Below are 23,628 nucleotides of genomic sequence, written 5' to 3'. Positions count from 1 at the left end.
GATAAGGTGACTTTGATTTTTCTCTGCGATAAACTCCGGAAGCGTATTTGGAGGGTATACTTGAACGCTTAGATGCAAATATTTGACGTTTTTCCTTTCCTTATGCATCCTAAGGGGTTCTTTTTTTTTTTTAATGATTTAGTTTCTTTGGAAACGTGTTTTACGTCCTCTATTGGAATAGTTTGTTTTGGTTTCATCGGTATCACGGCAGTTCCTGTTAGCGGACGTCAATAAAATTATTTCTGTGAACAGTTTGATTTCGAGCTTTGGCGTTACATAAGTGTGATATATCACATTGGCTCATGTGAGCTTCTCTGCGTTCTCGCCGATCGAGTAAGCGGTGCAAAATTGAAAAAGTTTGATCCGCCCTTCAACTGCTGATCTGCTTACACTCACAGAAGCTCTTTTATTCATGCTTTGGCGAGGCAGATGAAAAGACATCTGATCGTATTCAACAGTACAAAGTGTTTCAACGTCGGGCTTCTGCATTTGTTTGTTTTTTTTAATTTTTATTTTTTTTGGGGGGGGGTGGCGTCTCTGCAGAGATCAGGAATGGCAACCTGAAAAGCATCCTGGGCCTCTTCTTCATCCTGTCCCGCTACAAACAGCAGCAGCAGCAACAGCAGCAGTACTACCAGTCGCTGGTGGAGCTCAGCCAGCAGACCGGCAGCAGCAGCAGCACCGCAACATCTGCCAGCAAGTCGCAAGAGATGCAGTCCAGGTACGCTTTGCAAAGCCAATACTGTAAACTCGTTGCACTTCTTTCCGTTGCTCCAGTTGACGTCGTTTTAAGTGCTTCCCGCTGCGTCGCGAGCACCTGAAAGAAATACATGCTTTATTGCGGGACATTTTGCAAATCTGACCAAAAGGGGGTTTTCAAAGCTGAATTTTTCGATCTTCCTCCGAATGATCTGATCAATACATTGCAATACGCCCCAAATCACATTCACACAGAAAAATTCAATTTCCTAGAATATGAACTGCAATGTACTGTAGTTTAACCTCCTTTGAAAATAGCCATTGCGAGACTGGATTCAGTTACCGTTAGATCTAATTTCATAATGCTTCCATCTGTTTCCAGTCTTTTTCTTTTGTTTGTTTGTTTATCATAAAATCACACGAAAGCTCTTTCTCTTCAGATGCTACCCAGACTTTGTGTAGAATCCACCTCAAGGTTCGTTGCAATATAAACGGATTGGTGTAATAGAAAGTCAGACAAGAAACGCGAGCTGTGACCCGGTGTGTCAATAGACCGCTTTGAGAGATGCATTTAAAGGCCCGACATGCCACACGTGAGCTACATTCCCCATGCCATCAGATCCCGTTTACCGCGCCGCGCCTCCGCTCGGCCCTGACATGAATGACTGAGAGCGGCATTCGAAACACGAGTGCTTTCGGCGGGAGTGGATCCGCGTTTTGGGTCGGGATACGTGCGCTTTGGCGGACGTGAGTCGGGGCGCAGCTGCCTGACTGTCCCAAGCTCCCTCTCCCACCCTGACAACAGGTGGAGAACGCTTTTTGCGGAAGAATTAAAGCCCCGCCTGCACTTGGTTTTATTTCGGGTTGGTTGAAGGAAGGCCTAAAGCAAGATGTCAAAGTCAAGGCCTGGGGGCCAAATCTGGCCCGCCATTTCATTTTATGTGGCCCGTGAAAGCAAATCAAGCATGTCAAGTTCCATGATGCTTGCTAAAGTCTGAACCAAAATTTCAAATTGTCACATGTAATCCACAATAAACGTCTTGATTTCTGATTTTAAAACTACAGGTGCTGTATTTTCCGCACTATAAGGTGCTTCGGAGTATAAAGCGCACTCGGTTTTCATATATAAGACGCACAACATTATGAGGCCCATAGAATTGATGCTACAATTATGGCTGCGGTTGCATGATGTATCCACTAGATGGAGCTACGCTAAAGTGAATACAATACCATACAATACAGTTTGATTGATAGAGCGCTTTCACAACCGCTGCAGCTGCAACAAATACTTGGGGTATTTTAGGGAGCGGGGGTTATAGTGCCACCCGTTGAGTCGGCATGTTTTAAAAATACGTGACTTGAGACTTACGCTTGGCTAAGTACTTCTTTGTAGTGATAACTTCGCTCTATGGAGCAAAGCACAGTATCATCATCGAATGTAGTGTACATCTGGCATGATAACGATGAATACATTGCGATAACAATCTTTTTGTTTGAGTTTTAATGCCAAAGGCTGCTCCCCTCCCCTCCCATCCGATTCGAAACGGCAAAATGTAATTACGCCAAATCACTCGATAGCCCTCTAATGAATGTCCTTTAATACGATGATGAATCCCGGCGAGCGTCAGCGGGCCGTGAACATTTAGCGCTTGCTAAAGATATACGAGAGATGTGAAAGGATTTTCAGTGATCAAATTATGTGCGACCCATACATACTTGCTCTCAGGCGTTCGGTATGCCGCACATCCGCAGTTGGGCTTTCTATAGACAGCACCTGCTGGCTCTCACTGAGTGTCTCTAGGGCAAGGGATGGGTCGCGTGGGCTTATACACGTCCAAACGGGGAACTCCCCCATTTAGACGCGGCACGACGGTCCGAAGCCACAAGAGGTTTTCCACACTCTAGTTCGAAACAGGGGAAAAAAAAAAAAATCCAGCCTTTGAACCCAACATGTCCCCGGGTGGTCAAGTTGACCCCCCGGTCTCGCGGTCCTCTCGGCTGCCCACCGCTGTGTCTCGCGACAGGAAGAGCCGCTCGCCCTACGGGGAAGCCAACGGCCAGGACAAGCGCGACTCTTCTCCTCGGTACACTTCGAATCGTGCGGTCGGTTGAGTTCGAGTAGCTAGAGGAATTCGATTGATCCAACGGTGAAATGGGGATTTAATTCTTGGAGTCACGTACCGGTAAAGGATATTGAGCCGCTTCTTTTGTGTGTTGTGTGGTAGGTCGACCAGTTATTTTAGGAGAATTGGGGCATATTCGGTGTTTGTTTTTTGTTTTTTTTTTAAATCCGTTCCCTACTTAGTCAGTTTGTTTTGAATCTCGCCTGTCTGCATTGCAATTTCCATTGAATTTTGCCACTTGCCTGGTTGTTTGGACTCCTATGCAGTTGACATAATTTTTTAAAATTAATTTGGAAGTGTTCATAATTCCTTCCACCTTGAAAGCACGTTTTTTTTTTTTTTTGTTAATTTTTTTTTTTTTAACTGGTTCTACAATCCACTTCCTGAACCTTGGATTTGAAAACCGCAACATTTATACGGGAGATAAAAAGGAGAGCCCTTCCTAACTTAGCTTGTCGTGGCCGGCATGTGGAGTCAATCGTCCATTTGACCCCCTGTCCCCAGATGTCGCATCATTTTGAAAGATCTTAAATATTATTCGGGTGTGGTCATCGTGTAGACTGCTCTTGGAGTCCGATGGCAACAAGGGGTCCTTATTGTGAGTCTTGTTTGAGGTACCACTTCCACCAATCAACAGTGTTGTAGTTATTGAACGAGGCGTCCTCCTTGATCATCTCGACATCTTCCGCGCTCAGCTCGGAAGCTCATTTGCACATAAAAAAATATAAATAAATAAAAAAAAACACTCCACACAGCGCATCCTTAAAATCCACAAGGTCAATTGGGAAAGGCGTAGACTGGCCGCGCACTTTATCACAAGGTCATTGAAAGTGGAGGTTAATTGCTCTACCTCGAGTGATCCCTGAATATACTTGTGTACGATAATGAGAAAAGGGCCATTTCGTTTTGGATTGAATTACAATTTTGCACAGCGGCCCCCCCAAAAGATCGGTCACATCGAATGTGACCGATCGTCTCGCGCCAAAAGGACAATCTGACGATTTTCAACGGTCGAGAGCGAAAAAGGATAATTGTCCGTGTCCTATTGTCCGCGTTGCGGGCCCCGGTTTCCACGTCAAGACACTAACTTAGATGATGCGGAGGAGGGGGGGGCAATGCGAGGACTGCAGTTTGTCATTCGAGCGGCCAAGTGCTTTTAATTCACTTAAGCCCGTCAGTGCCAAACCAACAACCCGCAAAACACAAAACAGGGAAAGAGTCGTCCCACGTTGCCAGAGCAGGAGGACATTTTAATGCATTGATGCTGAGGCTACTTCCTCTTTTCCTCCTGCTCTGGACACTGTACGATATTGGACATTTTCACTCATTCGGTACATGTGATTGTTCCAAACAGAAGCTTGTTTTGCACGCAGGATCAGAAAAAAAGGACCGACAGTGGAGTCAATGTAAAACAAGTCAAGACCGTTTAAGAAATCGACAGTTGAGGGATCAAAACAGCGACGCGCAGACTAATTCGATGAATTTTCTCGCCTTTTTCAGCATTCATCTGTATCCCCCCCCCCCGTGCGTGCATTTTTATTTATGAATAAGCACTAAAATATGCCTTAAAATTAACGACGCAGTTTGTTTCTGAAGGCACAAAGGAACAGAAGGACGCCAGATAGTGTTTGAAACGCGAGCTCGGCTCGTGACAAAAACAATGATTTTTTTTTTGTCTGCGTTGTTTTGTAACTTGTCACTTTTCAAAACCAGTACGCTTGATCCCCCATTTGTTTTTTGTTTTTTTTTTGTGAAAGCTATCTTACAAATCTTACAGATCTCTATTTTCGCCCCCCCCCCAAAAAAAAGTACCCTGAACAGTTTCATGTGTACAAGGGCAGAAAAAAAAAAGCACTTAAATGGTTTGCGAGTCATCCAGTCAACACAGGACATTACGCACGTTTGCATTTACTCACAGAACTTCAACGAGAGCCTCGCCACCTGGCTGTCACATTGTACGTAGGACGATGAAAGCGGCCGTTTTCTGTTCATAAAGCTTGCCCCTAACGTTAACTTTACGGTTTCCTGTCAAGCGTGAATGGCGGCCAGCGCTGGTTCCCATCGATGTGAGTGACTCAGCCTGAGCGTCAAGGTCTTAAAGTGACGTCGCTGCAGCCGCGGTTATTTCCGCCACTTTTTTTTTTTTTTGTGTGTGATTTGAGCTTTTTTTTCTTCTGTGTTCAAAAGCTGCTACCGCCAAAATGAATTGTAAACGTCCCCGAACGTGTGACTGGATTATCACGCGCATGTGGTCCCAACATGACTAAAGATCAGCGGCATGCGCCTTGACATGCGACATGATCTGCGTCCTCTTCCTCCCGCCCTCGTTATCGGTTTTCCTTTCTTCCTCAGCCTGAACGCCGCCTCTGTGTCGCATTATTGCATTAAGACTTGGATTAAGAAAACCGGGCACATTCCTCGTTAAACTCAGTTAACACGACTCTGCTCTTTTTTTTTTTTTTTCTTCTTCAGTCTCACAGCACGATATGCAAGTCCTCCGGGCCATACTGGAATAGGGTCGCCACAGAAGAAAAACACAAGGTAAATATGACATAAGATAATTTATAGCAAGGGTGTCAAACTCATTTTTTGTCGCGGGCCGCATTGTAGTTTCAATTTCCCTTGGGGGGGCCGTTATGAATTTTGGGAAACCATATAAATGTTTAATCCCCTCCACATATTACATCCACAGCGCACAACAAATTGATGAATAACTAGTTTTTAAATCAGAAGTCAAAAATAATAATATTGTGGATTACGTCTGACAATTTTACATTTTGATTCAGACTTTAGCAAGCATCATGCGTGATTTGCTTTCGCGGGCCGCATAAAAATGATGTGGCGGGCCAGATCTGGCCCCCGGCCCTCGACTTTGACACCTGTGGTTTATAGTGTATTGAATTTGGTGGGGTTCACACGTACCAATTTTGAACATCTGAAATTCAAAACGTGAGACGGCGCCGCTTGAGGTGCCTCTGATTCAGCCCCAAATAAAGTTCAGCTGTTCTATTGGTCTTGGATCCACAATTTGCCAGGAACTACCTTTTGTGAACAGTGGACGATCCATGTGGCTCACTGGTGGCCTCGGACTTTTGCACGATGTTGTACACGCGAACCCTAGAGGGCCAATATGACAACAATAACACCGCCGCAGCAGCTCCAGCCTGATGGGCGCTAATCTCCCAGCGTGGCCAAAACCCGCCGCGGTGCCTCGCAGAGATAGCACCGCGTTTGCCGCACGGAGACGAACACGCCGCGTTGTCGTGAAACCGCGTTTATCAGCGCGAGTAACACATAAAATGACTCACGGATAAAGTGGAATGACCATTGACAACCCAAACAAAAACCTTTTTTTTTTCATGTCCAAAGTGTGGACCAGAATGTTTTGAATGTCACACGCTTCCATAAGATGACCTTTCAAACAAAGCGCACTGTCCAGAATTTGCGGCATGTTTCTCTCTCCCGAGCCACATCTCGCCGATATATTCATCCAACATGGATTTTCGGAAGATGAAAGAATCTCATGATAAAAGGAACTGCCTCCGATTTCCATCGAAATTGCCGCAATCTCCGACTCGTTTTCCCTCTTTCGCTCTTTAGCTCCCATTTTCTCTTGTCTGGGTTTTTCCGCCATCTACCCATACTTTTGTTTTGCCCCCTCTCGTTCATTATCTCTCTGTATTTTCTTTCTTTGGTTTGATTGAGAGCTCCACGCTACTGTTATTATCATTCAAGTGTTGGCTTTCTGTTTCTTCTGAACTCATTTTTTTCCCCACCCACCGCTGCAGGTTACCGGGACCTTCTCGAGTACCCGCTGCAGGCAGCGGGGCCTCCAGGAGTCCGGGCTCATCCAATCTGAACCGCCGCAGCCAGAGCTTCAACAGCATCGACAAGAGCAAACCGCTCCAATACGCCAGCGGCAACGACCGAGGTGAGGAAGTGATACCGTTTGCCGTCCGCTCGAGTAGAAATGAAAATGGTCCACCCCAGGGCAGCCACTGGATGGCACCACTGACTCAGATGAGTTGATGGAGAAGCCCAGTCACCCGCCCACCCCCCACCCCCCTGTAACTCCTCTCTGCTGAATCATCCCGAGGTTATTATTCTGCGTGAGACCAAACTAATTCCGCGAGGTGTCGGAGTTGACACACTTTCAGCGACAAAATCGAAGACGCGCCGCGATGAAGAACAACCCTCACAGTTGGAGCCCCACGGTTGCTGAAAAGTCATTTTTCTTTACCTTTAAGCAGATTAATAGTGACTCGGGCTCCTGTGTGAATCATTAAAAACACTCCTGCCAAAAGGTGCAATCCTCAAACCTATTCGTGAAGTCTGTGTTCAGACCATTTAAAAAGCCTTTTCTGCAGTTTTGAAAAGATAAGGCAGCTCATGTTTGCCGCAGGGGGGGGTGGATAAAACGCTGCTTTTCCCTTAAGGGAAGGAAAAATCAGTCGGTGGGAAATGTCAGCACTTCCTAGAGGCTCCATCGGGCAAAATAAGACGTAAATGAGAGCATAAAGGAAGGCGTGAATCACCAGACCAACAGTTATCTATAAATGTGACCTTTACATTGACATTGGGATTCAGATAACCGACATTCATGCGAATGATTTCACACTCTTGCACAAAACAGCCGCCATCGCGTGCGTGCGCTGTCGTCACCTCTGCACAGCTGGCCGGCAACAGCGTGAATCGGGCGCGAATGTCAAATTGTCGCTTTGATAAAGTTGCGGGAATTTTGTCCGACACACGCAACCTCCGCTGGCACGGGTTTTCGGGAGAGGGAGGGGCGGATGAGAAGCCACGATGCCATCTGTTCCACGCCGGGGTAGCGCCTCAACTGCTCGGCCAAGAAAAGGGGCCAGTCTTTAAATGAAAGTCATGCTTTGAGTCGAGCTCTGAGCTTTTGGAGAAGCACAACAAGAAATGCGCCGTTTACGTTGCCGTGCAAATGGCTGATTAATTTAGGCATCAAAGGGCACGTGTTTCTGTGAAGCGTATGAACGGATTAATTTAAAGCTGGCGATTGCTCTGCTTTACGTTGTGAGTATTCGGATTCAGCGGATGCACTTAAAGCTACTATTTGCATGTATTTTCTTAAGCTGATGGAACAAGGCATTGTCAGGTAAAAAGTCGTGGACACAGTATGCGTGGGGGGCGAGGCCAAATAAAAATAAAGAGTTCAAGATGGGAACAAAAAAAATTCCTCCCAAAGCTAAACAACTTTTTCATCTTTGGGTCAACCTCCACTTGATGAAGTGACATTTCATTCCTTGGCCATGCTGTAAAAAAAAAAAAAAAAAAGCGGAAAGTCTGTTGCCATGGTAACAGCACAGTCACTGCACGGCCAGTGTAAAGTGGCGCCGATTTGAAAGAGCCCCGGCGGGGTGACAGAAGACGGAAAGAAACATAATGTGCTTAGTAAGGCTGGACATTATGGCTGAAAAAAACGATTTCACAAGAAGTATTTCATAATAAAGTATGAAATAAATCTTATCGTTATATTTCATATCAGTTTCTTTTACCTTTTTCACCCTTTCATGCACCCCTGTAACCTGATATCATGGTAAGCTGTCCACTGTAGTGACCGCTTTCCCTGAAAAGGTTTTTAAATAACACACAAAAAAAAAAAAAAAACAACTATTCGCTGTTTTTATGTACATTGTGATGATGTGACTCCTCTAGCAGTGCTTTGTAAATGCTTATATTAGCTGAAGACGCTACCCCACAGCAGTCTCGTTGATAGCTACGCGCTAGTGTTGATACAACATAAGTGTAGTGGACTAATTATTCTCTTGCGGCGCATACATTAGGGCTACTTTATCCTTTTTGCAGGCTCATATTGCCTCCGTCTATTTATATTTTACTTGCCCGATTTTGACTTGAGAACCATGCCGAGGCTAACGCTTGGCGCTAGCACATGAAAGACAGCGAACTCCTGTACCGCTAAACCACATTGACCGGTCATTTATTTGAACAAAATAGTTGGTTGAGCTGCTTCTTCTTCGTTGGTTTTGGATTTGGAAGCGTGTTTGACTGTGCTAGCGTAGCTTGTCACGTGTAAGCCTGTTAACGTGCCTCGGTCCCCCCCAAGCCAAGCCTCACCCCCCCCCCCCCAACTGCCTGAAGGAGCCGTATAATGCGAGGGTGAGGAGGCGGACTCGTTGCACCGCACCTCACCCTGCTCGCTCTGCTGACTGACAGGCGCACAGACACTCGGCGAAATGGCGTGCAACTCGGCGGCGTCAACTTTGTCACTTTTACGTGACTTACATATGGAGCAAATTGTCTCCCGTCCTCGATAACGGCAATATTATAAATGACTGCCAAATGTAATTAAAATCTAACTGTGCAAAAAGCTTCCAGAAAGGTAGATAACAATCAAGAACGCAATCTTTGGATCAGAGGCACCTTCATGGAGCAAAGCTTCACGTAATTGCTTGCAAAAAGTCAGTAATTTTTTTTTTTCAGTCGATCCTATCGACCGTTGTCATAGTATGACTGCGTTTTAAAATAGTTCTTGTTCAGCGGTGGATTTTGTTGTTGCTGTTGTCATGGATACATGGTTGCGTCTCACAAGCGATGTTATCCCCTGCGAATATTCTTTGGCAGGCTTCGATATGGAGCAAGGGGTAGAGCACTTGATCCTTTCAGGCATCGCTGCAATGAAAAGTCTCCCTCCAAAGTTTACAAAGTATTCCGCTAGCAGGGACCAGTTTTTTTTTTTTTTTTTTAACCATAACGAGCATTTCCAAAGTTGCACGGATGTGTGCGAAAACCCCAAAGGAGAAGCGCTCCGTGTAACGCTGACTTGTGAAAATGCGCCGTCTGACAAATTCAAGACTGTGAAAGTTGTTCAGAGAACTTGAATGAGTCAAACTTGTGCTCGCCCTCCGTGGATTGGAGTGTTTCTTGAATCTGACTTTTCCCACCGAATTAAATCCCCAACGGACTATAGAATCCAGATTGTTTCATGTATGCATGTCATTCCTGAACAACCCCTAACAAGTACTTTTATTTGTCTACTTCCAGAGGCAATCAGGGGCATTCCGGTAGCTGGCGGCATGAACGGAAGTGGACTAGGTGGGACCGTTCCCACCAGCCTAAGTGGGCAGCAGCTGGCCTCTGCCATCCCCTCCGCCGCCGCCAGCAAGTCCTGGCGGAGCAAGTCCATGAACCTCAAGCACAGCGCCACTTCCTCCATGTTGGCCAGCTCCGCGAACGCAGCGTCCACGACCCCGTCACCGCAGACCCAAGAAGGCATCCATCCGCACGGCACCGACGGCGGCAAAGTCGGCGGCGCGACTCACCGGTCCATGCTGGAGAAGTTCCGGATGATTAACCCTCGCTCGGCTTCCCGGGTGTCGCCGTCCATGGCTGAGATGGCTCTTCAGGAAGAGGACGACATGTCGGAGTACGGCGAAGATGCGCTGACGCCCACGGGCTCGGTATGCAGCAGCGGCGGTAGCAGCGCTACGGCCAAACAGATCCCCTCCAAGACCGCTGCGCCCTCCCTGAGTGCCACGAGCAAGACCCCGTCTTCCTCCTCCTATTCCAAGGCTTCCGCAAACGCCAGCAGGTCCGCGTCCAAAGACAAGGAGGACAAAAGCAAGTCTGCGAGCAAGCAAGTCTGCGTCCCATCCAAAGAGGAGCGAGACTCGTTTGCCGACTCGGCAAAGAAGTCGTCCAAAATCGCCAGCCTAGTGCCCAAGGGAACAAAGCAAGCAAAGCAATCCGGCGGCGGATCCTCGTCGGGTTCCAGTGGAATCCCCAAACCAGGACTTAAAACTCACTCCGCAAGCGTGACAAAACCCCAGGGTCAGTCCCAAAGCCAGACGGGCCTAAACAGCAGTGCCAACCTGCGCGGAGGAGAGGCGGAGAGAACCAAGCTCGTGAAAGGCGGACAAGGCGGGAGTTTCTACACGCAGAGATCCATTGGGGGTCCAGAGGGCAAACGAAGCAGCATGACCTCCTCCACCAGCACGTCGGCCCTGTCGGCATCCAGCGGGGTCCTGGCAGGGGGCGGGGGTGCGCTCGGAGGGAATGGAGTCGTTCAGCTCCCGCAGCAGCAACAGCACAACCACCCCAACACGGCGACCGTGGCGCCCTTCATGTACAGGTAAGACGACCTCGCGTATGGCAGACCTCGAATCGGACGGATACTTCAAACTCATTCACTCCCAAAGACGTTTTTAAACGTCTTTTCAGACTTGGTCCAGAATTGGCTGGGACTGAATGAGTTCAATAAAATCTATTTCCCGCATCTCTTCCATCCGTATTTCGACGCATGTCGAAACCTCCTCAGACACGCAAGAAAGCGTGTCAATCCGCCCCGGCCGAGCCGATTCTCCGCGACGGCCGGAGGGCGGCGGCGGGGAAAGAAACCGGAGGAGCTGCCAAAAGTCTCTCGGCTGCCTTTTTTTGTTCTGAGAGAGAGAAAGCGAATTTGCAATCCCATTAAACACGGCTTAATCCCTCACCCCTTCTCCCACGTCTGTCTACCTCCTCCATTGCGCGCAGTCAGCTCTGCCAAAAAGGCGGCCGGGCGCCTCCTCCGAGCACAACTTAAACGGCAATCTTATGGGAAGCTCCGACTTGCTCTTCCTCCTGAGCAGATAAGCGGCAGACTAAACCGTGTGTTCTTTTGAATGGAATCTCACATATCTCCATATTGAACTACAGTTATTATTTTGTCATTTTGGAGGACTACTTTTTTTTTACTTTTGACCCTGAAGCCCGACTCTAAAGTCGCATTACTGTTCCAATTTTGGGCCGCTCTGGCCACTTCGGCAGGAATGAGTTGGCATCCAATTATGCAATGGATTACGCAATGAAGGACTTGTGGCCGGGTATCCGTGTGACGTGACATTTCAGCTTTGAGAACATTACCTTGAAAATAGTCCCCCCTCCTGTTCTCCGCCTGCGTGCAACGATATTTGCGCTCCAGCGTGCACTTCTACTCTTGCGTAATATCGCTCCTGCAGATTATCGGACGACTACCTTGAAGCCTTGTTGGGGCTTTGTGCAGGGAAAAAAAAATATATTCAAGGGCTTTGAAGAAAAAATCATTTCACCACCGACAGCGTCCAAATTTACTGCGTGGAGGGAAATAATGTTTGTTGTGTGTCACATGTTTCTTTTTTCCTAAGGTTGCGGTTTTCAAAGACCCAAATATCGGGAATGTTCAATTCTGAGGAAAATGGTTGACTGACAATTTAACGTGCAGGGATGATCGTTTCTCAGGCGCGGAAATGAAGCGATGGCACATTTCAACTAATCCTCACCTGTGCTGACTTGCGTGAACCTCATACTGTTGTCGTATCAGCCCCGCACTTCTTCGCCGTCTTCCTCACTTGCAGCCATCATCCGCGCGCAAGATCGGTCACTTGCGGCATGAAGTGCGCACGCCGCCTGCCGTGTTGCAATTTACCTCCATTTTCAGTCCAAATTGGGCAATTTGGTCCCCTTTTACTGTGTTTTTCTCTCTCCTGCTTTGAAATCCTTCGCAGTTGCCGGCCCGTGTGTACGTTTGATTCATTTCTCACCCACACCGAATAAAATAATCTGCAGGTTCATTGAAATTGACCAAATCCTTTTTTTTTTTTTTTTTTTGGCCCTTTTATTTCATAATTTCTACGTTGACTAATTCAGTCATTCAAATCGGAATCACTTTTAACTCATTCAGTATCAGCCAATTCTGGACCAAGTCTGAAAAAAAGACGTTTAAAAATGTCTTTGGGAGTGAATGAGTGAATATTCAGTAAAACGTTATTGACCTTTCACGATTGAAAAAAATATATATTGTGGTTGCGCATATCAGTGACAACTAATACCTCTAAATGCACCGAAGTAGGCGAAACCTGATTTCACACGTGAAAAACGTTGCTCGGTTTGGGTGACGGGTTTTATCTGCACCTCCGCAGGTGCTACTTTTCCTCACTCTGTGCTCGCGCGCGTCCATTTTGTCACGTCTGTTTGTGTGCTTGCGCTTGCGTGCGAGGCTGTTATCACCAAGCGCACCGGACCGCCATCCTTGTTACTGGCGTTGAACTCTTGATTGTACACACACACACACACACACACACACACACACACACACACACACACACACACACACACACACACACACACATACATACACACATACACCGCCAAGTGTTTCATCCGAGATGTCCCCTTCTTCCCTTTTGAGGTGGCCATCTGTTGCGACCGGAGACGCTCTTTTATCGGTTTGCCAACACAGGCACACGGCATGACGAAGATGCAGTTTGCGGAGCCCTTCTTCTCATTGTTTTCATCAACCTTAAAAGTCATGAAAATGCCTTTTGCTGTTCGACATGAGGAATGTGGTTTGGGCGAATCCAGACGCGCTAAATGTTGAACAGAAACAGATTTATCAATGTCAACAGCGGTCCTAACGATTTTTCGCGCCGCGGACTTGTTTTACATCGACAGACCAGACCAGAAAAAGCTTCTTCCGTCGCCGCCATTACCAAAGTACCATTTGTATGAATATTTTAGGAGTTAGCAGTGATCTGAATAGCTAAAGCTAATGAAGCTAACCGCTATTCCTAGCCACAACCGGCTTTAATGAAAAAAAAAAAAAAGATTATTTTATTTTATAAAGACTCTCTCCCTTTGTTGGCTGGACATTTTGTTAAAGTCAAGTTCAAGTGACGGCAGCAGATGGACTTGCTGTACAGCCTTTGTGTAAATTAGCCGATTGGATGACGACATGCCAAAACACATGATTAGCAACTACTGTAGTTGACTTCAAGAAGTAGTAAAGTTGGCAAACAAAATATAAGTCTACCCCTTAATACGCAGCGGTCTGTATGTGTCGACCACGTTCTACGATGTGGATACAGCACAGATGAAATGACTTTCCTCTCAACCACAGGAGAGAGAGGAGCCGCTGCGGGTGCCCGCGCAGCCATCAGTGAGGACTTTAACACTGATTAAATCAAGCTAGTATGTCATCCCAGATAGTTTAGCATGGCGGCATTCCCTCTGAAGTTAACGCCATTTTTTTAGTCAACCCAAGACTTTTATAAGACCAATCTTTAAACATGCTTTTCAAAGAATTCCCGTCCTTTGAAAACCGAATCCAATGCTCAATTGATCACGTCTAGCGAAACAAAACAATTTCAGAGACTTCTTGAATTCTTTGACCTTCTCCTCTCGAGTTTTTTTTTTTTTTTTTTTTTGTCACAGCTTGGTATGATTTATTTGTGCTCCCGCAGGACATTCTCAGAGAATGATTGCACCATGGTGGCCCCGGCCGACCCCTGCCTCAGCCCCACCAAGGGGGAGTTGGTCTACAGCAAGACAGCCAAACAGTGCCTGGAGGAGATATCAGGTATGGGTCACACACACACACACACACACACACACACACACACACACACACACACACACACACACACACACACACACACACACACACACACACACACACACACACACACGCTGGGCTTATCTCCATGTGTGCAGGGTCAATAGGCCTCCATGCGTTTCCACTTGTGCTGTTCAATGATCTGTTATAATCATCGAGAGTGCCCTTATGCTGTTCTATTGGATTTGTTTCCCCCGTACCACCAATTGTTGCACCCATATTTTTCTATTTGGGTGTGTTTAGCTTCGATAAAACCCGTTCGATTGCAAAATCGATTAGCTGTGCTTTTGAGTAGGCGGGATTTAAGTCTGTGTCGCGGCATTAAATTAAGACACATTAGCGGGGACTCGCAGGAGGGAGACTGATGCGACTCCTGCATCAAATATGTGTTTGGGAGGTGACGGGTGTCTTTTTATTTCTCTTTAGGGGAGGGGGGGGGCGGCAGCTCCGTCCGTCCTCCCTCCCGCGCGCATGTTGTGTCGCGAAGGGAAAAGGTCAGCGCTGACAGTCGGACACGGGGAGCATCTGTGGCTCTTTGTTTATGCCCCCCCACCCCCGCGGCTGCCGTTATTTCGGACAATCCACGGGCGGGCGTCGCACAAAGCCGTCGTCCGATGACACATGCAGAGCAAACACATCTTCATTTGCGGTCTCATAATATGAAAAGAGTGGCCCTCGTGTTATTTTCCACTTGAAAAAAATCATGACAGATGATCAAAACGTGGCCAAATGACTCAATCCCTGCCATGAGTTTTTTTATTTTTCAATCCGGCACTGTAGTGTTTTCAGATTCAAACTTTAGATCAACAGTTCAATGAGTTTCAATGTATAAATCTGAAACAAACGCGAACTGTGTGTGAAGCGAGCTCTGAGTTAAACTGGACTTGGTTTTCCCAGACTCTCGCTTGCGTTTGCGGTTTTTCCCAGCCTTTTGAGGAAAAGGAACAGAATCTCACAAAAATGTACATTAGGTGCATACCTATGCATTGTTGGCCCACGGACATAGTGTATTAAAAAAACACAATTGCTCCCTGTGAAATAACTTGAGGGACACTGTATCGTGATTTGAACATATTTTATGGGTCCGGCTGTCCTTTCAGCTATTCCAAGTTTGACTTGTTCAATATGTGCACAGCAGCTGGGGGTGGGGGTTCATAAAGCTCGCACTGATTGATGAGTAATATGTCGGTTCTGCGGTCTCATTGTTGATCAGAGATAAGCCGTCGGGCTCGCCGCTAAGCGCCTCCAGATAGCATTTAATTAAGTTTGGCAGTCAGCAAGGGAGCGCTGAGCTTACAGGTGCGCTATCGAAACAACTCGAGATGGAGGGGACAGCGCTGGTGGAAGGGTAGTTTGAGGGAGGAAAGATACGGGGTGGCTGGCGGGGAGAAAAGTGAGCGAACGCGACAGGGAAGGATGAGAGGATGCTGAACAGTGAGCCGAGAGAACGAGCGAGAGAGACAGAGAGAGAGAGAGAGAGAGAGAGAGAGAGAGAGAGAGAGAGAGAGAGAGAGAGAGAGAGAGAGAGAGCGGTGCAAGTCCTCTGCTGGCGGTGGCTCCGCCAGCCGCTCGCTTTCCATCGCGAGGAGAGACGGACCCTCGCGGCGTCAGAGCGGGGAGGCAGGAGAGGCAAGAGGTGGTAATTAGAGGAGGAGGCGGAGGAGGAGTAGGAGGAGGGGGGCCGAGATACGAGTGAATGAAAAAAAAAAAAAAGTCTGTCGTTGAATAAGGGAGGAGGATAAAGAGCGTGCAAGCTCGAGGAGGATGCGAGAAAGGCGAAGGGAGATGTCGCGACTGGCTCAGTCACACCCCTGACTGTGCTGGTCGAGGACCGGAGGCGGGGAAGCATGAGGACCAAAGCGCAAGCAACGAAGTAGTTCAAATCGTAATTGGTGGATCGACTGGGCTGGCGCCGCGATGGATCTGGATTCTACCTGTCGACCTGAAGGGGAGGGCTTTCGCTTTCACACCAGGACCACCGTTTGGGAGGCGTGGGACCCATGTCTCGACCTCGTCCGTCCTTTGATTCAGTCCCATATGCAGTCAAGCCGGGATGAACTCACTTTGACCCGTTGAGTCAAAGCAAGCAAAGAGGTAAGCTGGCAAATCAAGGGAGGGGGGTTCCGTGAGAAGACATGAAGAGAGGGGCCGAGTTCTCAGTGTATCAGGGAGGCAGCCCGGCTCGTCGGCCTCCCCAGCCCGTTCCGGACAACCTCAACCTGCGGCTCAAGCAGCGCTCGCTCACCAACCTGACGCTGCACGGCGACGGCGAGCAGCGGGTTTACGCCCTGGAGTCGGACAAGCCTCCGCCTCGCTTCCCGCAACGTCAGAGCTCGTTGGTGTACCCGTCGTCTTCGTCGCAGCGGGCAGGGGGTAGCCTCCAAGGCAGCCCCAGGAAAGAGGCGCTCACGAGAAGCTGCGGCCCCCGAGCTCGATCCCTGTCTCTCTCCCTCACCAAGATGCTCTCCCAGTCGGAGCACTCGCTCATTCCCGTGCCTTGGCGGCGCACCGCCGCGGGCGGAAGGCTGCAGCGAGCCTCCTACGGCGGCCACCCGCGGGCCGAGTCCCCTCGCAAGCCCAAACAGCAGGCGGACGCAGCCAAAGAAGGGAGCCGCGGGCGTTCGGAAGAGGACCAGGCGGGAGGCGCGGGCGGCGGGAAGCGAGGAAGCGGGGAGAACGAGGGCGGCTATTGGGCAGAGGAGGAAGTTTCGGGGGGAGGGCCTCGCGAGGGGACGGCTCAGCTGGATAAGGACGTGATCCTCACCATGCTTGGCGACCTGGAGCAGGTGCTGCACACTCAGCCACGCCCACGTAAGTTGGCACGGCGGCCGCATGGGTTCCTCAACCGCGACTCGCAATTACCATGACAACGCCGTCATGGTCTGTTAGCGGAATACGTGCTTGATTCCTTCCTGCTATGTGGCGGAAAGTGCAATTATCCACCTGTTGCTGCTCGTACAAACCGCGTGATAGTTTTGCGTTCGACACAACCGGCCCAAATTTCACGCCATCGATTTGTGTGTAAATTCTCATCGGGTGTACATGCACCACTTTTTGGGTCATGTTTGTTTGGTGATGGTGGATCAGTGGTTAGCGCGTCGACCTCACAGTGCAGAGGTTCCGGGTTCAATTCCAGCTCCGGCCTCCCTTTGTGGAGTTTGCACGTTCTCTCCGGGCCTGCGTGGGTTTTCTCCGGGTACTCATTCCCAAAAAACATGCATGGCAGCCTGACTGAACACTCCAAATTGTCCCTCAGTGTGAGTGTGAGCACGGATGGTTGTTGGTCTGTGTGTGCCCTGCAATTGTCTTTCAACCGGTTCAGGGTGTCCCCCGCCTACTGCCCGAAGACGGCTGGGTTGGGCTCCAGCACCCCCCCGCGACCCTTGTGAGGATCGGAAAATGGGTGAATGAATGAATGTTTGGTGATGGCTCGTCCTCCTTAAAAGTTGGGCAACACCGGACTCGATGTCGCTCAGCGGGTGCTTTGCGCTCTTTCTGCATGAGTTTTACTCCAGGTGCACTTTTGAGCATTTGATGTCCAGATCTATAAATCCAGATGATGCACCTGGGGGGAAAAAATGGTGAGTCTTGCATTTAGAATAGGCTGAAGTAAGGATGTATGCAATGTTTATCTTCTTTGACGCAAGGTGCAAATATTTCGAAACGAACGAGGGTGCATTGTAGGGGCTCTCATCTGATGTCCTTTCAGCAGCCTCACTTAACGTGCCGTCCGTTTGCTCCGGCCGGTCAAAACATGACCTCAATTATACCCCGGCTAGCCCTTAGCTCCACTGAGGTCATCGACAAGGACGGTGCAATAAAATTGAGGGCAGGTGTCAACATATATATAGATCATCATTGGGTGCGGGCGTGTTTGTCTTTCGTCATCATGCCCCTGCGTTAAATTTTTTTGCTTATTTCCTTCGTCGCCGAATTCCGTTGCGCCCCGTCGATATCGGAACGTTCGGCTTTCCGCAAAAGTGCTGCGCCAGTGCCACCGAGGGGCCGCCCATTCATTCATCATACCTGGTCAACTGATTCCGACATCGTGCGATCGCCACGCATCCCTCGCCAAAACAAGGGAGATTGCTGTCAGCGCGTGAGATTACTTTCATACCGGCTAGCGCGTCGGAGTCGTTCGTTTCTGCAACGTTGAGGGGAAAAAAAAAAAAACACCAGAAGAATTCGCCTTTTTTCTCCCTGCAACGTGTGGATTCCTATTCGGGATGTGATCAATCACAGAAGTCGCCTTTGCGATTGTTTTCCAAGTACCCAAAGTGGACTCTGGAATGCATTTTTTGTGATGAATCTATACTGAGCCTGGTGTTTCTTCTCAACGCGGCACATAAACACCTCAATTGTTTTCCCTTCGCTTACTGGCACTCGCTGCCAGTTTTGCGAGGAAAGCGAGCGGAAACGTTAAATCTCCGTTCTTTGCTCTGCCTCTCCGGATTCGTTTTGATGTCAGGACGTCGGCTCGGAGACTCAAAACACGGCTTCTTCCCCGTTTGACATCAGCCGGCCCATCCGGAGCTCGTTTATTTTCCCCACAAAGTATTTCACGTGCTAATTATTACCGTCGCCGCGGTCCCGGCGTGCAGATCGCTTGATGAGGGAGGATTAATCGGAGCCGACAAGAAGATACTCGTACATGCCTGCGGCTTTTAAGCTCCAAGTTGAGTCTGTTGTCCGAAATGGGGCGGTGGGGTAGTATTGAAACGGGATTATTTCGTAGCAATGAGTCGAAAAGGTGATGGTAGAGAATGGTGAGAAGGCACGTCATCTGAAATAATGTGTCGAGGCTTCATACCAAAAAAAAGGCTGCAGCCGTTATGACGTCCGATGACCATTTATCACTTTGCCCAAAAATGGGACACACTGTGACAAGTGATGAAAAACTGTATGTCGGAATGTCTTTTCTCCCGGGGCGGAAGAGAGTATGTGTGTCGACTAAATCGAATGTGTCCGCAGGGGAGGACCCGGAGACGAGACGAATGAGGACGGTAAAGAACATTGCTGACCTGCGGCAGAACCTGGAAGAGACCATGTCCAGTCTACGGGGGACGCAGATCAGCCACAGGTAGGCGGAGAGAGATGCTCGATGGAAATGATGATCTGCATTTGTGTCATTCGGTGTCATGTCACCAACCGAGCAGCCATCGTCACGAACGACAGGTTATGTAAGAAGACCCGTTTTTGCAAAATAGTTTGCCCAACTCGGAGCCTTTCTGTTCTTTAAGCCACCTGCTACCAAGGTTGTTTGTTGATCTATTTCTCCTTTTTTTTCTGGCACGCTGCGTAACTATTAGCGTTTGCCAAGATTGCAAGCATCCGAGCCTGCGGACTCCTACCTGGCCTGTGCAACCAAATCTCACCCAGGCACCGGTACAGAAATAAATCTGCTGCTTTATTAACTCATTCAGTACCAGCCAATTCTGGACCAAGTCTGAAAAGAAGTTTCAAAAGGTCTTTGGGAGTGAATGAGTTGAATGAGTTAAATATGTTTTACTGACATCTGATCGTTCTGTTGGTATTTCCTTGAGCGTAGCTCCATCTAGTGGAAGCGTTGTAGATTGCGTCTTATAATGCGGTGCGCCCAATGTATGAAAAAAATGACAAAATTGGCCATTCATTGAAGGCGCGCCTCATAATCCAGTGCACCTTTTAGTGTGGAAAATACGGTAATGATGCTCCCCTTATTACGATCCCACGTCCGCCTTCTCCATATTTCCTGCATTTAATGGCACCCTTCACCTACAAAACATCCCTTCATCCGCGCGCCACACCGACGGACCGTCTCGGCAGACTTGTTGCCGCAGCTCAGACATCACGACGATCGCGACCGTCTCCGCACTTCTCCCTCAGTCTATTATTTTGGCTGTTTTCGGCCCACTTACCAAAGGAAGATGAGGCCGACAAGCCGTGACAGATGGGCTTTCTGCGAACGTGTGTGTGTATGAGGGTGTGTTTGTTTTCGATTTCTGATTTCTCCCCCTTGAAGGCTTCCCAGCCGGCCGTGATCAATACGTTGTTTTCACCGCAGACGCGGGTTTTGGGTGGTCTCGTCGGCAAAAAAAAAAAAATCACACATCCTGTGCAGAAGCTACATTTACATGGGCCGCCATATACTGACCGTGGGCCTTGTTGCTGCCTCAAAAATGATACGAAATAGGCCCGCGTAATAGGAAAAAAAAATGTAATGCATGTTTTAATAGTGGGAATGTGATAAGTGCCTCGGGCAATGCCTGCCAATTGAGTCCATGACAAAAGGCTGCCCAGAGCAAGCTAATCTCCCTCCTGGATACGCAATGGCTGTAATCACCGCCAAGTAATTAATCAATGTCACGCTTGCACGGACATGACAGTCCCGCTCATCGCTCTCTGTCACCATTTTGGGACTCTCCCTCCGTACCTGTAATGTCCTCAAGGCCTTTTGATGGACCTGCTGGGTGCGTCGTCTCGTATGGATTTTTAAAACCAACGTAATCAGAAACAAAGCTTTTTCCAGATTTAAAGAAAACAAAATCCGCGCTTCTGCTCCTGCGCTCATTACGTTGTGCGCCAATAATGAGGTGGCCACCGTCCCCGATGCATCATTCATGATGCGACGCAAGCATTTGCCACACTTCATTTCCATTCGCGATGCGTTTTCGGATACACCTCGATGGAAATGGTTATTTTGTGTACCGGCCGCAGTCACATCAACAGCATCCAGACGTGTTTTTTTTTTCTCCCCTCAGACACTCGCCATCGATCCAAACACGCAATTAATTTTCGCAACCCCCCCCCCCCCGAGAAAGACGCGCTCGCATTGATTGACGTAAGGCAAAAGGAACGCCGGTGTTTGAAGAAATGTCACGATCTTCAAGGGCACATCTCTCCCTTGTATTCGTATCTCTTCTACATCTGGGGATTTCGCGATGATCAGATGACGCTCGATACCCTCCGCGGGCGCTTTGTTTGTGTTTTTGGCACAACAGATAACAAGAACAGCTAAATTATTCACTGTTGTCGGAAGCCAACGCAATCTTTTAAGTTGACAAATAGGACTGAATATGAAAGGCCAAATATTCAGGGCAAGGGGTGGCAGCGAGGGGTGGGGGGGTGTGCGTTATTTGTCTAGGATCAGGTTGGACATATTTTTTCATTGACCCTGTGTTTGACCGGTCATCAGCCGAGGCTAAAAATAGTACGTTTTAGATTTTTGCACACTCCCTAATGAGGACAAGCCTTTTCGAACGTGGCCGGATAGGCCAGAAGATTAAGAACCGTTTTTAGAGGTTCGTTCACATTTGCAGTAAGCACCCGGTCTTGAAAGTCCAAGACTTTGAAATCCGGAATACATCGACCAGACCCACCTGAGAAGCAGCAGTCGTTTAAGTAGCTATTAAAATGCACCAAGGGGTGCCGAGAGCTGATTTCCATTTAAGATCCAGTATCCATGTCTTCAACTCGATTGTTATTCTATGTTTTAATGAGCTTGCATGCGGTAGGGTTGATGTTCCAAGCCGTTCTCAGGAGCTGTCCTCTACTTTCCATCCGTATCCTCAGCATCCGCACGCGTAACGTCTCCGTCTATTTGTCAGGCCTTCTATCCCCCCCCACCCCTCCCTTTTTGCTGCCTTGAGATTATAATAAGCTGATTTTGCAAGCTGCGTCGTACACAACTGCTCAAAAAAAAAAGATTTCGATTCCTGAACGTGGCAAATTGCATTTTCATTGTGATACGGTTTCACATATTTTTTTTTAGGGGGGGGGGGGGTTACTGTAGCACAGCATTGCATGTGTGTATGTTGACATCAGTAGCCGTTGATTGAAATTTGATGGGATCGCCGCCCTTCTCATGTTGTCACTCATCAAACACGCACGGGCCAATTATTCGTCTTCAGTTGAATCTTAGAGTGTCAGGTGCACCAAATATTTTGCTGTCACCACCGAACTTCTTATTGGCATGACAGACAGTATTGCTAAACGTGGTACAGGCAAACGTAGTATGACTACGTACTGTATATTCTCATACAGTATACACAACAGTGCAATATGTCAGAGCAACTATCCATCCATTTTCTAATCCGCGCTTTGAACAACGTGGCGCTCGACCGCTAAATTCACACGAGCAAGTTGTGTAAAAAATGACCGTCGACTTGACACGTGTCCAGAGCTGTAAACGTACCCCGAAGTCAAGTCGGATAGTCGAAATTGGCATTGGTTGACAACCTCTCGCAATGCTCCCCCCATCAGAGTGAAAATGCAGTGCCCTTTCTTTCCAGCAGAGGGCTCCAGCGTGGTACCGCCGCATGCTTTAATATCCTTGCCCGGGGTTCAGGGCCGCAATAAACGCGCACCGTCACTGTCTCCAACTAATTTCATTGACTTCATTTTGCTCGCAAAGCTCGAACCATGTTTTTTTTTTTTTTTTTTTTTTTTTTCCTGTGCTGCCGGCGAACACGACGGAGGATCATTACGATATTGAGTCTGTGACAATTAGCGGATTAATCACGATGGCGGCTTTTGTGTAATTATCACTGGAGGATAGGCTCATTTTTACAGTTATGAAGTCATTCTTTTATGTTTTCTGGGTTCGTGGGTGAGCCGGCGCCTATCACGGATCTCAACAAGCGCCGTAATATTCAAACTAAACTGGCATTTTAGTCTATTTTAGTTTATTTTGAATGTGGGAGGAAGCCAGAGTACCCGGAGAGAACGAATGCTAGGCAAGGAAAATATGACCTTAAGGATCAGAGTTGCCCAACAACACACTTTGTATGGCCAAGAATTGAATCCCTCCCTAATCGTGAGGCGTTTTGCCGAGATTTCCGCAACTGTGACATTTGTCTCATGGGAGATTTGGCATTTTTCTCATCCTCCCACTTTTCGAGTTAGCACGCTGGAAGAAGCAGCACTTTCGGAAAGGTCACGCAAGCGCACACACACGAGGCGCAGTCAAAGCGAAAACAGCATGCCGTCGAAAAAGGGGCGCGCTCACGCTTGCGGACATCTTTTCACCTGGGAGTTGTCACCTTCACACAGGCGTGCGCTTGATATCACACGGCTTCATCGTCTTGAAATTTCGGTCAGTGTGAGGTAGAAGTTTGGCTGATGTGACCTTAAAAATTGATTTGTTTACCATTTCAGGCGCTGTCGGTTTTTGTTTTTTTTTGTAAGTGAGAATCTGTTTCCGTCCATCTTTGCAGCACACTGGAGACCACCTTCGACACAACCGTGACCACAGAAGTCAACGGGCGGAGTCTCCCCGCCCTCGCCACCCGCTCCTCCCCCATGGCCTGGCGCCTCGGCCAATCGCAAACGCCGCGTCTCCAGGCGGGCGAAGCCCCCTCCATGCCCGGCGGCTACCCCGCGCCCAGGGCCGGCGCAGCGGGCGGCGGCGCCGCCAATGCGGCGGGGCGCTAC

At 48.4% G+C, this 23,628-nt stretch overlaps 1 protein-coding gene across 13 annotated transcripts in view; it reads left to right on the top strand.

Moving 5' to 3' along the window:
* nav3 (neuron navigator 3) overlaps positions 1-23,628 on the top strand; it is a 231,640-nt gene that overhangs the window by 177,290 nt on the left and 30,722 nt on the right. For 11 of the 13 annotated variants that reach the window (XR_002170733.1, XM_019891775.1, XM_019891776.1 and 8 more), the window contains 7 exons: positions 544-721; positions 5,295-5,363; positions 6,611-6,753; positions 9,855-10,941; positions 14,066-14,181; positions 19,189-19,297; positions 23,412-23,625. Coding sequence is in view for 12 of the 13 variants with exons in the window: in XM_019891775.1 (XP_019747334.1) it covers positions 544-721; positions 5,295-5,363; positions 6,611-6,753; positions 9,855-10,941; positions 14,066-14,181; positions 19,189-19,297; positions 23,412-23,625 (1,916 nt within the window). In the remaining variant the exon portion in view is untranslated. Of the gene's footprint in view, positions 1-543; positions 722-2,628; positions 2,784-5,294; positions 5,364-6,610; positions 6,754-9,854; positions 10,942-14,065; positions 14,182-15,882; positions 17,029-19,188; positions 19,298-23,411; positions 23,626-23,628 lie in introns of those variants that run through there. The other 2 variants (XM_019891778.1, XM_019891779.1) reach the window with 2 other exon arrangements.

The sequence above is a fragment of the Hippocampus comes genome, unplaced genomic scaffold (assembly GCF_001891065.2).
Source record: "Hippocampus comes isolate QL1 unplaced genomic scaffold, H_comes_QL1_v1.1 scaffold63, whole genome shotgun sequence".
In the NCBI taxonomy this organism is placed as follows: Eukaryota; Metazoa; Chordata; class Actinopteri; order Syngnathiformes; family Syngnathidae; genus Hippocampus; species Hippocampus comes.
The sequence above is the reverse complement of the archived record's forward strand: the minus strand, read 5'-3'. Positions and strand labels throughout refer to the sequence as shown.